This window comes from Mercenaria mercenaria, chromosome 4 (assembly GCF_021730395.1).
Source record: "Mercenaria mercenaria strain notata chromosome 4, MADL_Memer_1, whole genome shotgun sequence".
In the NCBI taxonomy this organism is placed as follows: domain Eukaryota; kingdom Metazoa; phylum Mollusca; class Bivalvia; order Venerida; family Veneridae; genus Mercenaria; species Mercenaria mercenaria.
The window spans coordinates 69,909,693-69,926,510 of record NC_069364.1 but is presented as its reverse complement, the minus strand read 5'-3'; the positions used below and the strand labels follow the sequence as shown (position 1 = coordinate 69,926,510).

General features: G+C 35.0%; 2 protein-coding genes across 2 annotated transcripts; both read right to left on the bottom strand.

The window, feature by feature from the left end:
• Nucleotides 1–630: 630 nt before the first annotated feature.
• LOC123552068 (uncharacterized) lies at nt 631–2,824 on the bottom strand. The gene is made up of 3 exons (XM_045341458.2): nt 2,667–2,824; nt 1,639–2,463; nt 631–1,314 (listed from the first exon to the last, which is right to left on the bottom strand). The coding sequence occupies exons 2-3, from the start codon at nt 2,440–2,442 to the stop codon at nt 1,213–1,215; spliced, it is 906 nt and encodes a 301-aa protein (XP_045197393.1). The 5' UTR covers nt 2,443–2,463; nt 2,667–2,824; the 3' UTR covers nt 631–1,212.
• A 151-nt stretch (nt 2,825–2,975) lies between these two features.
• Nucleotides 2,976–6,861, bottom strand: LOC123552067 (uncharacterized). Its single transcript, XM_045341456.2, has 3 exons — nt 6,720–6,861; nt 5,679–6,511; nt 2,976–5,423 (listed from the first exon to the last, which is right to left on the bottom strand). Exons 2-3 carry the CDS (start codon nt 6,489–6,491, stop codon nt 5,322–5,324), a joined length of 915 nt encoding a protein of 304 aa, XP_045197391.2. The 5' UTR covers nt 6,492–6,511; nt 6,720–6,861; the 3' UTR covers nt 2,976–5,321.
• Between the last annotated feature and the right edge of the window lie 9,957 nt (nt 6,862–16,818).

Here is a 16,818-nt window from a genome sequence, read left to right as displayed (position 1 = left end):
ACAAAAGCTCACCATGAGCTTTTGGCTCAGGTGAGCTAAGAATATTGCATCTGGCGTTTAAAACGTAATATGGCCGTTATTGCTGACAATATGCAGAATTATTTCACTTTTGATATACTGCCTTAATTGACTATGAATATCTGACACATTGAAGGCTATTTTAAGATTTCTAGAAAGTCCTGAGAGGAATACCCATGAAGTATTAAACATCTGATGGTTCCAAATGTTGCAGGCTAGTCTGGGCTGAATGTATCTCTATGTGGAAATACGTTCTACAATCCTCGCCATCTACTGAACGCAACATTTACTTGCTTACGTTTGAGGTATCAAATACAATTAAGAGATATCTGCAGATGTGTTCATATTGCATGGTACATGGAATGATAAACTGGAGTGGAATTCTACGAAAAGCGGCGTTTGGATCCCTGTTAGGAGACAATAGGCAGAACTAGACAAATTAGAATTTGGAGTCGGGATCCAAATTTATGGAGCCTGCATATCACCCAGACTGTCAAAACATAAAAAGTTGGCACCTTAGCCAAAATGGGATTTTAAAATGATGTGAAAGCGGGTGTATTGGAACCACCAAAGAAATTTTCAAACTGAAAGTCTCCATAACAACAACAAATATCTTTTTTATTAAAATATTTTTATTCAATGTATTATTCTAAAACAATTAGTTGCCTTTTGAGTCATGATTAAAAACAGTCACCAAATCATATAGTTTACAGAGCAGGATAAGATTTTTCAACAGCTTAATTTTGAAAAAACATGAAGGAAAACACAAAAACTAGGTTATTATATACAAACAGCATTAATAAAGATCATGTTTGCAATCATTAGTTTAAGGAGTTCATATAAAGCCATATGCACTTTATCATGTATGTACGTATGCCATTTTGAGCATACTTTTCAATCAATACACTGTTAACGTTCAACATAATTTACATCTTGTCATAAATCAGTTAATGTACTTTAGTCAATTTTTCTTTCTTCAACCTTTTGGCTTTCGACTTATATTTAATGTCAGCACTTTTTTCAGGATTTAAGCTTCTACCAGATATATGATTCAATTTTCAAATAACGATCTGTAAAACCAAAGTACATAAACGCTAAACTGTTCAGCTTCCTTCACGAGATGTTTGTGCTGTAGAAGCAGTACGGCTTTAAGACAGTCACGTAGGATTGGGACCAAAAAGAGCGGTAGTCTTCTTAACCACCATGATGCCTCGGAGGCCTAACGGGTATCTCCATCGACGTTTGTGTTGGCTTATGTGTCTGTAAAAGGGGCATACAAATTTGGCGTCCTGTAACCTGAAAAACATTTACAATTTTCTTTTATTATACCACAGAACTAGTCTTTACATGCTAACGATGTCGCTTCTTACCATTTATAACAAAATCTGTGAAAAGATCCTTTACTGAAACTGAATCTGAGAAATTGATTTTTGGGATTTCCGTTTCTGCTTTTAGAAACATAGCTATATTTAGAATGAACACTTCGTGTTTAAAAATAACACCTCTTTCAAACAGAAACTGTATATAAATGTGAACATATTAAATCCGTAGACTGCATGGCTACATACAGAATATACGAAAGTGTTTACAGATTATTTCTTCTGTAGCAAACATGCTTACCTTCTCAACATCTAATAGCGATGCCTCTGCCAGCTGTAGATGTTTGGACGCTATAAAGCAGTCCGCGACAACTTCGGTGCTTTTCCTGTCGTCCCATGTCTTCACTACTCCATTTGAACTGTTCGACTTACACCTAAACACTTTCATCATGAACAGATGCCTTATGTCTCGGAGGGATGATTTTGTCATGGATGGGAGAAAACCTTGTTCACACATCACTGGTTGCATGGTAGAAAGAAAATCTTCTTGATTGTCATTGGATAGTTTTTTTACTATTTGATTCAATATACTAAAATCAATATTCATTTCACCACCGATTAAAACGGGTTTGCCTGTAGTGATTGCCAGTCTCTGAGAAAAGGTTATTATGCTCTCAACAAGAGTCTTAACTTCGATGGTAGCAGTCTGGAAGAAATCGTACTTCCATGATACCATCGAAAACTCCTTCACAACTTGCTGGTAGGGTTGTAACGTAGATACCTCAACTTGCGGAACAACCATTTGATTTAAGTCTAAGCCTGGTAATTGTCCAAAGGAATTCAAGCTGGCCTTGGGCTCCATCATTTTAACTCTGTTGCTGTCGTACAGCAGAACAGTATCCTCGGCATTGGGAATGGTATATTGTCCATACCCACGAATGGCATTCAGTTTCGCATATTTATCATCGCCAGGCAGAAAACATATGTCCGGCTCTGTACTCTGAAACAATCTCTGCAAATACGATGGACGCTGCCCATCCGACAACGTCATCAGTCCCCTCCTAGAGCTGTTGAAACTTATTATGGATAAATTGTCGTTGCCCATGTCTTCGGTGTTGAGTAAATACTGAAAAATAAATATAATAAATTCAGGGACAATTTCACTTTTTATTTCACATAAATGCAATATTCTACTTCCGGAAATTTAAAACATGTATCTTTTTCTTATTTGATAAATAGGTACAAAATAGTATTGCAATATGAGTGTATGTAGTGCATTTAATATAACTTTAATTAAGAAATACAATGAATAATACAAATTATACTCACAAATGATATTTTTAAAATGTGAGTCCACTCCCTTAAAGAAATCAAGACGAATATAACTTAGGTCCTAGCACCAGCGCTTCTTTAGCAAGTTATGCCTGTAGTCGGCTGTAATGGCGCATTATTTATACCAGACAGGAACATTCTAGACAATTACGTAATAGGATTTTCCGTTGGAAAGTTTAACTGGTTTACCGTCGTTTTGTTAATATCACGAAAATATGGAAACCCATACAGGCTGAACAGAAATAGATATGAGGCATAATTGTTACATTTGAGTGACATTCGATAAGTCATGACACAACAAAATAATCAAAATACATGTATACAAGTACTCTTTTATTCAAAAGAAAAAGAATTTATGGAAGGATGTGGTAAATCAGTGATACAGGAGGGAGGTCAAATATTAGAGCAAATACATCATATAAAGTGTATTATATCACAATAGTCATGAAGTAGATGCACAATTTTTCTTAATGAAAAAAAGAAATTAACCAGGTAAACTAGACATGTCATCGTTTGAGTTATCGTGCGGGATTTATAGTATTTCATGTTTACATTCTATCATTCGTACGAGTTGTTAACCTTTGCTGTTTATCTTATCTTCTAGCGTAAAATAACTATTATGTATGCTATTGTTTTTAATTTTCTGACATATGTTTTCGAAAAATGATATATTTGTTGCGCAAAAACTGGTACTGGCGTATTTCTGTCGAATGAATGGTGGCCGTATCAGTAACCTATATATACATGGATTTTCCCTGGGTTTTAAGTCTATTTATAGATTATTGTTTTCAGAAAAAAAAGGAATGAAAGATATTTATTTTACTGTGTTGATATTAGAGCGGTCGACAAGAGCAATTAATATAACATCTTACATGCTTCTGTGAAGAATAAAGTATGCAAAGAATATTTTTGGTGACACATTTAAAATGTAGATATAACAGTTAAAGGTGGTTGAGCTAATGGATTTGTTCAAAACTTAGCCATCTGATCATTTAAATATTGTGTATACTCGCACGTCAGATTCTCTCCGGAAGTATTTTTTGAAATTTGATTTTGCCCAACCAAGATAGCGTAATTTTAGCATGGGTATAAATTAAATTAAAATATTTTGCCTAAGAATAATATAAATATAAGCATTTTTGTATTAAGTTGTCAGAGATTGATTTGCATTGACAAGTACATATTTTGCCAAAATTCATATGAAATGCAATTTTATTTAATTATTATTACCTCCCTTTGTCTATCTCGGCTTCGCAACCAAGAAAGAATGAAAATTTATGAATTCAGTAGCTACAATCATTTTCAAAACTTGCCTTTTATTACAGGTTGTTGAAATATGCCAATATTTATCTACTTAATACAAATGTATAACAAGGAATTATATCGCTATCAAAAGAAATAGTCCACTTTTTGGGAGGTAATTACAAAGTGTCATTAAAAGAAACATAATGCACATTTTCTATAGGGATCTAACATTATTTAATTGGTATTTTTGTTTTTTAAACAAATTTCTAACAGAATATGTGAAAACTGTTGTCATTGTCTTTTACCAGTGCAAATATGAGATTTAAGCAATATTTCGTTTCAATCCATTGATTAAAAAAAACAGAACAGATTTTAATGTACGTATTTATTTATAAAACGCTAACGCTATTTTATAACAATTTTGAATAGAGTCATTGCAAGTGTTATGACATTTAGAATTAGAATCATGATTCGTGTGCTTTTCCCATCAGCTCTACTAATTTAGTTGAAATAGCGGGTGGAAATAGCAAACAGTACAAATTTAGCGAGCGGATATAGCAAAACTGTACTAATTTAGCGAGTGGAAATAGTAACAACTCTACTAACTTAGTGAGTGGAAATAGCAAAAACTCTACTAACTTAGTGAGTGGAAATAGCAACAACTCTACTAACTTAGTGGAAAAAGCAAAACGCTACTAATTTAGGAAACATAGCAACAACTCTACCAATGTAGTGGAAATAGAAACAACTATTAGCAATGTTTTATTGTCCGATTGATATATTCCTTTAAACTTTATAAAAAGATGAAAGCAATATGTGTTACATATTTATCACATTGTTCCATTGCGACATATTAGGTGAGTAAAATAAATAATTGCAGCAATCCAACGTGTTTCTCAGGATTTATGCGTTTCTGATGAGCCTACTTACAATTAAGAAAACTATGAATGAACTTTGTGAGAATTTGGACATTTTATAAATTGACAAAATAAAATAATGATTTACTTTAGTGAGCTGTTATTGCACTCAAAATAATTTATTACACCTTTAAATATCTGTATCTGCTGAAAGTATGAGTCACGTTGTTGTATCAAGATGTAAATGCCACGGCCCATGAAGCATAGTAAAATACAAAAAAATAAATGAATTGACAAGTTTACAAAAATACTATCCATGTGGAAAACATTATGAATACCAAGTGATCATAATATAAATATCAAAACATACTAAAACAGTTTTGTTTCTTAGACTTTTTGAACGTTTTGGCACATATAAATTCTAAAATTATAAACTACGGGCACAATCAGTCTGATCTACTGAATATACAGTCATACACACAATCTCTACATGGAATGTAAGACAATTTCGAAACTGTGACAATCAGTGTGATTGTAACAACTTGTTTCTCTAACCACCATTATGCTTTGGAGGTCTTACAGGTATTTCCATAGAACTTTGTGTTGGCTTATATTTCTGCAACGATTCCATGCGAATTTTGCGTCCTGTAACCTGAAATAATACAATGTATAACTTACAACAGTCATAAGCTGGTGTAAATCATTTATCAAAATTATGTTTGTATAAACTTTAACCTGTACGTTTTTAAGCTTTAAATACCATTTTGGCATTATACAGCTTTACACAATATTTAAACATAGAATGATTATTTAGCGCTTTTGAACGTTTATTTTAAAAATGAAAAAAGCGCTATAAAAATCTGGTAAATAATGATAATAATTTAAAACAATAGCTTATCTGACTTACCTCATTAAAATCTAGGAAGGTAGGCTCAGTGAGGTGAAGCGTTTTCGACGCTATGAAACAATCCGCTACAACTTGGTCCGATGTGTTTCCCCCAACCGATTGTTCTACGCTCCCGTTTGCCCCATTTGCCTCACATCTGTACACGTTCATCATAAACAGATGGCGCTGGTTTCTGGAAGATGCTTTTGTCATCGACGGAAGGTACTCATTTTCTGACATTTCTGGGTGTATTGAGGCAAGGAATTCTTCCTGGCTGTCTTTGGACACTTTTTTGACTATTTCATTGAGCTTCCTGTGGTCAATGCTCATTTCGCCGCCGATTAGAACCGGTATTCTCGTAATCTTAGCCAACTGTTGAGCAAATATGATGATACTTTCTACGAGTGTTTCGGGTTGTACAGGAGCAGTTTCAAAAAAGTCAAATGTCCATGAAACTATTGAAAATTCTTTTACCACGCGTTGACACGGTTTTAATGTGAAGACTTCAACCTGCGGAACCACCATTTTATTAAAGTCTAATCCAGGCATTGGCCCAAATGAATTAAAACTCACATTAGGTTTTTTCATTGTTATCCTACTAGTGTCATATAAAAGGACAGTATCCTTTGCGTTTGGGATTGTGAATTGTTTATAACCGCGAATCACATTCAGTTTTGCCATCTTGTCGTCGCCGGGGAGAAAACAAATGTCTGGTGGAGCATTCTCAAATATGCTATTCAGGTAGTTCACCTGATCATCCTGTGGCATTGCCAACAGTCCTTTCCTTGAACTGTTTAAACTTATGATCGAAATATTGTCATTATAATTATCCATGTTTCATCCGTGTAATAAATCTAAAAAGAACAGTACTTTACTTGAGTTTTACATATAATATCATTTTATATAATGTACAGATTCAAACACATGATAACGGTTTCTAAAAGGACATTCATGCAGGAGCTTATAATAATTTTATTGAATAAGAATCTTATTTTACCTATAGTCGTAAATATATTGACACAACAGAGTAACTAGCATAATAAGAAACGTAATGAGACTCACAATTCAATCGTCTTCTATCCTCTTGAAAACAAAACAGTTAAATTATGTACGTATAGGCTTTTATATATTTGTCTCCGGCATTCTAGACTATTACGCAACGGAATTTACCCACGAAAATTACAGCTGAGATACCATCTGACCGCCGTCATGAAAATATGGAAATATGGAAAACCATACATACAACAAAATAAGCCTGTTCCGTTTGAGAAGTTTAATTTGCATTTTGTAACGTTTAGAAATAAATTGCTCTTAAAATGTATATTTTTCATATAATATATAGCAGCAGTGTAAACAATAGGAAGACACTTTGCGCCTGCATGATTTCATGAGGGTGTAGACCGAGTAAATTATTGGACGTAGTGTATAACAGATTCGGACATTGATGTTTGGTTATAACGTATTAGATACTTCGTGCACACGTAATAAGAATAACGTTACGTGTGACTAAAAGCTTACTATCGCGATCACTTATTAGCTAATACGCGCGCACGTGCGCAAATAGTTCTTAGACTTACACGTGCGTACAGAGCAACTTTTTCACTGCAACCGTTTCGTCTCGAATCTGTCTAGAAAGCTAAAATTGCCGTTAGATTCGAGAAAAGGAAAAACGGTAATCCAGAGGAAAGCCGGTACATCTGTTTCTCACTGTGCAACCATGACCTTTTAGTATTATTATTTTGTAATCAATTTATACCTACAACTCTAATGAATTCAGTGTTTATACCATTAGAATAAAATCAAATGTCTTTATGCGCGCATAAAAATGTTACTACTTGGGTATATCGCATGTCGTCTTGTAAACTGATTTTGATATAAACGCAGTATTTGTTTTAAATGCAACAATTGTAATTGGAATATAACATAATGGAGTAAAATCAAATAATTTTCTTTCATCTTTCATCTATAAACTAAAATCTGTTGCAGGAAATCGGAAGCATTTTACGTTACATATATAAGGGCATTTTGGCGGGAAACTGCATGTGCCTTTTATGTCACTCCTTCCGTAATGATCTAACATACGCTAATCTTCTCATACCGATATTATAGTTTCGTGTCAAAGGAAACGTTTTTGATTTAATCCAAGAAATTAAATTGAATAAACTACATAAATATACTTTCATAGTTATTATACCGATCTAATTCGGATCCGGTGTCGTTTCTGCGGGTATACGTTTTAGTTATATGGTAAGGATTTAATAATATTTAACTAGTATATTATTTATTCAAATACTATGAACATTGTCGTTTTTTTCAACTTATTTGATGAAAATATTTCATTACATACTTAAATAAAAAATCACCGAAAATATGGAAAATGGAAACTTGTAAGACAAAGTTCTGCCTCCTGATTTATCCGACGAAGGTTTTGTTTTATACGAATGTCATACAATAAGAACATTCCGTATATGAAACACAAAAAAAAGCAACTAAATATGTAAGGAGATACAGAAGCAAATAAAAAGTTTTTATTTCATCAAGTATGTGAAATAACTCGCTAAATTATTATAAATAAAAAAAGATGAAAAAAAAAAAAAAAAAAAAAAAAATAATAATAAAAAAAAAAAAGAAAACAATGCAAAACTGTTTCTATGTTGCCATGGTAATGCATATGAAATGAAAGTTTCGAATTTTAGTTTTAGAAATTTTCTAAACGAAACAGATATAAAAATTAGAGAATAAACCTATGTAGATGTTTAAATAAAAAAAAATCTTATTTCTTGAAAGTTTTCGGTCGTCCTTACGTTAAAGAGTTTTCTCTTTTGTTTTTGCACGATAATTCTGTCATAGAATACAAAATGAAAATTTGTTTCAAGAAGCTGGATCACTCTGTATTGTGACGACAGACAATTTATAGGGTTCAGCAATATAAACTAAAGTATATTGCAAAATGGTTTTCTGTACCCCCATTCTAAATGCTCAAATATCTTTACAGCGCAAGTCTTATATAGATGTAATAAACAATCATTTTTTTGTTCATTACCGACGTTTGGTCGTTATATCTTGGTGGATTTTGAAAAATATAGTTAATTACCAATGAAATGGTGTTTTTTACATGCATATTTAATGGGGGCCATTTTTTGGTTCTTATCATATCCCGTCCTTTGTTTTTTTTTACCAACCGTGCACAATGTTACATACAATATTTACCACTAATCGAGGTGCTGATATCTTTTCTTCTGCAATATAACAATACTATTTGTTGAAAAAGCATATGTGTTTTCTTGACATGATGGAAAGTTTCTTCCGACATTTTCTCCTTTTGATTACATGCAGAGGTTTGTTTTTCTCCTTCTTTTACTTCTTCTCCTTCTTCTGAAACAGGACAGGACTCCAATTCTGAAAGATACTCCATTCTAGTTTCAATATTCCTTTTGCTGAGGGTCTTTAAAGCGTTTTTCTTTTTTCTTTCATTTTTTTGTTGAAAGCGTTTTATACTGACCGACTGAAATAATGATTTCACCTTTCAGCTTTATAAAAATGAAAGCAATATATATTGTATATTAATTAAATGGTTCTGGTGAACTAAAATAATGAATTGCTGCGATCAAAAATGCTCTAGAAAACCTCGAACATGTGTTTCTCAAGAATTATGTGATCCTTATGAACCTGCTTAGAAATAAGGAAACTGTTAATATGACCTTTGAGAGAAGGCTTATGTTTTATAATTTGACAATATAAATTATTTCCTTAAGTGGGTAGGCAATACATTCAAAATTATTTACTTCGTGGTATGCTGAAAGTATTAATCACGCTGTGATATAAAGATACAAATCACGGCTCCTGAAGATAAGTAAATTGGACAACAAATGTTTTATTTGTCAAATTTTCATGAAAAAACAACAACAAACATTTACGATTATTTTTATTAATTCTATAACAAACTAAAAGCACTATGTTAAATATGCAGTAATGAATCTAAAACCGATCTCTGTATGGAATGTAATGTGACAACCTTTTACAGGAGTGATCAGTGTGATTGTAATTATGTGGTCATTTTGCAACAGTACGATCTGTGACTGGGGCTGCTGTTTTGGATGCTGTACATGTATTTCTATACAGATATGCGTTGATGTGTGTTTTTGTAAAGGGTCCATGCAAATTTTGCGTCCTGTTACCTCAAAAAATACAATTAATAACTTGCAGTAGTCAGGTGTTGATGTTAGCCATTTGTCAAAACTGTGTTTACCTGTACGTCTGATAAAGCATTTAAATATATGTATTTGATTTCAGCTTCAGTGTTGTTATATTTTCTTGTTTTTTTTTTTTTGGCTTGTGGAATCCATTCAATATCTGTGTATAGAATTCCAAATAAGCTGGTGCTAAGAAGGGGCATGAAAGGTGTTGTGCTTTCCATTACCTCTCATGAACAGACACAGTCAAACCGAATCTGTTAAATTTTTGCTTGGTTGTACTCTATGTTTCCAAAGAATCTTCTTATAGATTTTAGTATATAGCTTTAGATAATTATTAGTGTTAAAAAGAAGAATAGAAGATCACTTTACTTACCTCATTAAAATCTAGGAAGGGAGAGTCAGTGAGGTGAATCGATTTTGATGCTATGAAACAATCCGCTACAACTTGTTCACATGCGTTCACATGCGTTTCTTCAAACCTATTGTTCTATGTTCCCGTTTGTCCTTTTCCCTCGTTCATCACAAACACAGTCGGTGGGGTCTCCTAAAAGAAACCTTTGTCAACGACAGAAAATATCCGTGTTCCGATGTTTCTGACTGCACTGAAGCACTAAATTCTTTCACGAGATGTTTGTTTTCCTGTAGTAACAGCACAGTTGATTGACAGATAGGATAGGGATCAACATGGGTTGAGAACTTCTGAGCCATCAAGATATCTTGTCCCGGTGATCTAACTGGAATCTCCATTGAGGTTTAGGTTGGTTTTGTGTCTGCAAAAGGCACAAGCAAATTTAGCGTTGTGTAGCCTGAAAAAGAATTCCAATATTGTAGTTAATTCATACTGTAAATGTACTGAAGAACTACGCTATACATGTTAACTTATACCTCATCATATCTTTTAAAACAGGTTTTGTATTTAACTTGAATATTTTGGAATGCATGATTTCTAAATATTTTATTTCTGCTTTAAAAACATGGTTAGATTTAGAATATACACTCTGTGTTTATAAAACGGCACATTTTCAATATAGACTGTAAATAAAAAATGAAACATCAAATATATGTATGTATTTAGATAAAGTCGAGTTGCACTTTCTATTTGCAGAATGAATGCATGGTTATATGTAGAACATACAATCAATGATAAAATGTACTTGTCTACAAAATATGTTTACCTTTTCAACATCAAACAGCGTGGCCTCGGCAAACTGCAGATGTCTTGACAATGTCAGCAACAACTTTGGTGCTTTAACTGTTGACCCTACTCCATCTGAGCTATTTGACTTGCACCTAAACACTTCCATCATAAATAAATGTTGCACATCTCGGAGGGATGGTTTCGTCATTGACGGGAAAATCCTTATTTGACTTATTTGGCGGTATGGTGCAGTGTAGACAATCTTCTTGATTATCATTGCATAACTTCTTTATTTTTATTTGATTTAAAATTCTCAAGTCAATATCTACCGCCAATTAAAAAGTGGCTGCCAACCTTGATACAATGTTATGATATTTTCTATCAGAGTATCTAGTTTGACCGTAACGGTCTGGAAAAATAGTTTACCAAGATGACCATTCAAAATTCCTTCTAAACTTCGTGGTTGCAGAACAATCGCTACATCTAGGTCCAAGTCACGCATTTATTTAAATGAAATTCAAATTTACTTTTTGTTTCTGCATCTAAAATTTGTTGCTGCCGACATTGGAAATGACATATTGTTCATACCCACGATAGGCCTTCAATTTGGCGTATCTCTCATCGCCAGTTATAAAGCATAATTCCGGTCCTCTAACCTAAAACAATCTTTGTAAAACGATCATGCCGCTGCTCAGGTGAAATGAGTAAATCCTAAAGAAAAAAAAAAAGGAGAAATATTAAAATATGAAATCAGTAATACATAAATCTGTTTCTTAAACATAATATGTTATACAATTTTTGTTTAAGAAAACTTAAAATGTTGATATGATTCATTTAATAAATAGTTGACTACGTTTATATGTAAGAAGTAAAAAGAAAACCTACGAATAACTACGGTTGTAGATCTCTCTCTCTCTCTCTCTCTCTCTCTCTCTCCCCTCTCTGTGCGCGCGCGTGTGTGTGTGTGTGTGTGCGCGCGCGTGTGTATGTGTGTGTGTGTGTTTGTGTGTGTGTGTGTGTGTGTGTGTTCGGGTTTAACGTCTTTTTCAACAATTATTCAGTCATATAAACGACGTTGTCTGCTTGTAGCAGTGAGCACAATGCCAAACTTTATAGTGCTGCCTCACTGGAATATCACGCCGTAGACACGTTACATGATACCCCACCCAGTCACATTATACTGACACCGGATCCTAGCACTACCCTCTAAATGCTGAGCGTCAAGCGAGGAAGCTACTAGTACTATTTTTATGTCTTTGGTATGACGCGGCCGAAGATCAAACCCACGACCTCCCGCACTCGAAGCGGACCTTCTTCCACTAGGCTACCGAGATGTACTCGCGTTTTGTTATATGGAAAACATAGTAATTATAACATGGGTCCTACTTTTTCTAGTTTGAAGTATGCTAAACTTTTGCGCTAAGGGATTTCAAGTTGGGCAAGAGGGTATTCAGAAGTCATGGCAAAAATCCCCAGTTCCACAGGGTTTTCAAAATTCGTGAAGTCATACATCATATACAGGTTATATCACTTTCCATGATAAACAGGTAAATAGCAAAGTACCCAATACAAGGGACAGGACGTGAAGTGGTTGCACACTTGGTTCAAGCGAACGAAATGGTTGCAAACTTACAAAATGGCGGATATTTTCTGAAATCATCGCGTGTTCGCTTGTTTCCATATCAGGTAAGTGGGCTTCTATGGTATTTTGAACTATATGGATATGTGCATGCATCAGCATCAGTTCTATGTCTACGTCACACTTGGTTGTGCGTTTCAGCGTTGTAGATTTCGAATTCTCGAAGTTATTAAAGTTATAAAATGGTCATGTCCATGTTTTGAAAATTGAATTGCGTCGTTACCTGCCGTGTTTTACATTCTAATGATCAAACTAGCCTGTTTTGGGGCCCTTAAACGAGACAAAACAAGTAATTGTGAAGAATTCGCTCTGCATGTTTTCGGGATAGTGCTATACCCATATTTACCCGATAAAAAGCGAACACGCGATGATTTCAGAAAATTTCCGCCATTTTGTAAGTTTGGAACCATTTCGCTCGCTTGAACCAAGTGTGCAACCACTTCACGTACTGCCCCTTGCAACAGAAAGTGTATGACATTGAAATGACAGGAAACTAAGTCTACAACCTTTAGTTAAGGAGTTAAGATATCATCTTTACAAAGCGAGCGAAGGTAGTGTTTAACTGTTTATATTATAGAGGTAAGTCATCCATCAAAGGAATACAAAAGAAGCAATAAATGGAATAAAATGGAATAAAATGTGACAGAACTCTAAGAATTCTTTGCCTGTTTAAAAGTAAATATTTGTAATTACGTAAAATCATGCATTCCAGTTGTTTACCCTATTACCTTATCTGAGCTATAAATAGCTGTCGTGTATAATTAACTATTACAGTGTGGCCACATTTATTACAAACTAAACAATATTTGTTGTGCAATCGAATCATTTAAACAGGTATATACTTTATAAAAGTGTCGTAGTATAGTATTACTAAACATCATATGATCACCGTGTTAGTGACCTACATTCATCTGGGTTTACCCTTTGATTTTACACACAAAAGTACAGACTTTATTGTTTTCAGAAAATAGAATATAAAAGATATACCTGAATTATTTTCTCCCACCTCATGTTTTTGCATGTACTTTAACGATTGGAGAAAACGTAGATTTTACGTTCATAAATTGCATGCTACAGTAAAGTATAAACAACCTATCATAATGGAGTAATTCCGCTTAAGCTGGTGATAGGATCTCTAGTCGTGTATATATTTTTAACAATCCTTTTACGCTGTCAACAGTCACAGGAGCTAACAACGAATTGTCTATGATTAATACATCGCCGGGATAATGCGGAGTGCTGTAAAAGGCATTTATTCAAAGCGGAGTGAAGAAATAAGTGTATCACTAATTCTTTAAGTTTTGAGCATATCTTGTGGATATAAGGCTCAATAAAAGATCAGAAATTTTCATCAATAGTGTATCTTTTCCCACTTTGGAATTTTGCCAGAAATGACAAACCATTCTTTTAGACTATAATTTGGGACACAGTTTAACGTGAATACATGTTAACAGTATTTTTCTGATTGTCATTTTGGCAACGTTAAATGTTGCAACACCGTTAAATGTCGCAACCACCGCTGAATGTTGCACAATCATCTGCTGTTGTATGTCGCACTTTTAACGCTAAATGTCGCAAGAATTTGTCGAACCTTATATGTCGCAACACAAATTCTAAATGTCGCACAACAAAATGAGGAATAAAACTAACTAATACCCAAGTCACACTTACGGCGCGAATAGCTACGTCTAGCCACGGATAGAAACGTAGTAAGCCCTATCGATCCGTACCTGAGCCGTATCTTAAAGTAGTAATCAGTATCAATCCGTACCAATTCGTATGGCTCAGGTACGGATCGATACGGATTACTACGTTTCTATCCGTGGCTAGACGTAGCAATCCGCGCCGTATGTGTACCTAGAAAGGTACACTGTCAACACAAAACACGAAGCACGACAATTCGACACGACACACGATTTTATTGCGACAGTAATTCCGAGCGTCGTGTCGCATTATGATGAGTGTTGTGGTATCGCATTGTTGTGTTGTAAACACTTTTTTGTCGGCGCACGACAAACGTTAAAACACACGACAATAGGATACGACATACAACAAGAAAATACGGCAATGCGACACGATGCACGAACATGCGAAACAAAGAGTCGTATTGTCGCGTGTCGAATCGCGTGTATTGCGCCAACCTAAGAGAATAGAGGGTTGACAACAATATAACTCATGACATCGCAACACATAACGACGGATAACATTGATCACATTGGCCTACTTTGTGTCGCATGTCCTCTCGTGTTGTCACGTGTCGTGTTACAATATTAATTTTGTTACAGGAAAATGTATGCTGTATACGATATAAAAAGACCTTGCCACCGATGGATCGAACTCCGATATGTTGAAAGACAATCAATCGCAAATTGATGTAAATATAAGTAATGTGTTTTGTATAAGTGCAGCAGCAGGAAACGAATGATTTACTGTTAATTGGAGGAAGGTTTCATTTCTTTCTTTGGAATTTTACAGTTAAGGTCGTAAGGCGACTACTCAGCGTAATTAGCGGAGAAAGATCCTATGTGCGTCTCCGTGCATTATTTCAGGCACGAGCAGGCACAGTGATATATATTTTCTTTTTACTTTTAGTAATTTGAAATTGTTTTTTAGTCTCAGTTTATGATACGATGTCATTACAAACCAGTACTTATTCAATGAAAACTTTTCACCTTGAAAATGTTCCTGTCCACAGATATTTTTCTTGCGCGTCCCTAAAAACTGTTCAAGCAAGTTGTGAAACTCAGGCGAGCGATCTAGGTCCATCTTGGCCCACTTTTTTTCTATATGTACAAGCAAGTAGTTTAAATATAATTATTATGCCCCCGAAGGGAGGCATATAGTTTTTTGAACCGTCTGCCCGTCTGTCGGTCCGTCAGTCTGTCCGCAATTTTCGTGTCCGGTCCATATCTTTGTCATCGATGGATGGATTTTCAAATAACTTGGCATGAATGTGTACCACAGTAAGACGACGTATCGCGCGCAAGACCCAGGTCCGTAGCTCAAAGGTCAAGGTCACACTTAGACATTAAAGGATAGTGCATTGATGGGCGTGTCCAGTCCATATCTTTGTCATCGATGGATGGATTTTCAAATAACTTGGCATGAATGTGTACCACAGTAAGACGACGTGTCGTGCGCAAGACCCAGGTCCGTAGCTCAAAGGTCAAGGTCACACTTAGACTTTAAAGGATAGTGCATTGATGGGCGAGTCCGGTCCATATCTTTGTCATCCATGGATGGATTTTCAAATAACTTGGCATGAATGTGAACCACAGTAAGATGACGTGTCGCGCGCAAGACCCAGGTCCGTAGCTCAAAGGTCAAGGTCACACTTAGACGTTAAAGGATAGTGCATTGATGGGCGTGTCCGGTCCATATCTTTGTCATCCATGGATGGATTTTCAAATAACTTGGCATGAATGTGTACCACAGTAAGACGACGTGTCGTGCGCAAGACCCAGGTCCGTAGCTCAAAGGTCAAGGTCACACTTAGACGTTAAAGGTCATTTTTCATGATAGTGCATTGATGGGCGTGTCCGGTCCATATCTTTGTCATTCATGCATGGATTTTAAAATAACTACGCATGAATGTGTGACACAGTAAGACGACGTGTCGCGCGCAAGACCCAGCTCCGTAGGTCAAAGGTCCTAAACTCTAACATCGGCCATAACTATTCATTCAAAATGCCATCGGGGGCATGTGTCATCCTATGGAGACAGCTCTTGTTCGTATAACATGCATATCTGCTGCCCTCGAAAAAGTATACAAGAATGCACAAGTATGACTGTCGTAAAGGTGCGACATATAGCGGCAGATGATTTTGCGACACTTAGTGATGGTTGCGACATATTACGTCAACCTTGCCGCATTTAACGGTAGCTGAGACATTTAGCGGTGGTTCGACATTTAACGGTGTCTCAGTAATTTAATAAAGACAATTCGTTTGACCAAATGTTAGTTTTAAGTAAATAATGATAATACTTGTTTTAAGATTTTGTAGGAAAAAGGATAAAGAAAAGTAAATTACACTTGAATATTTAATGAAATTAAAGATAAGTACGAGTATCAAGGAAAAGTCATAGAATATATTTGTTTGTTTCAGCGTAGGATCGAAATATATTTCACCGAGTGAACACTATTATGCAAAATTTTAACGAGTGGCGCAGCCACGAGTGAAAATATAA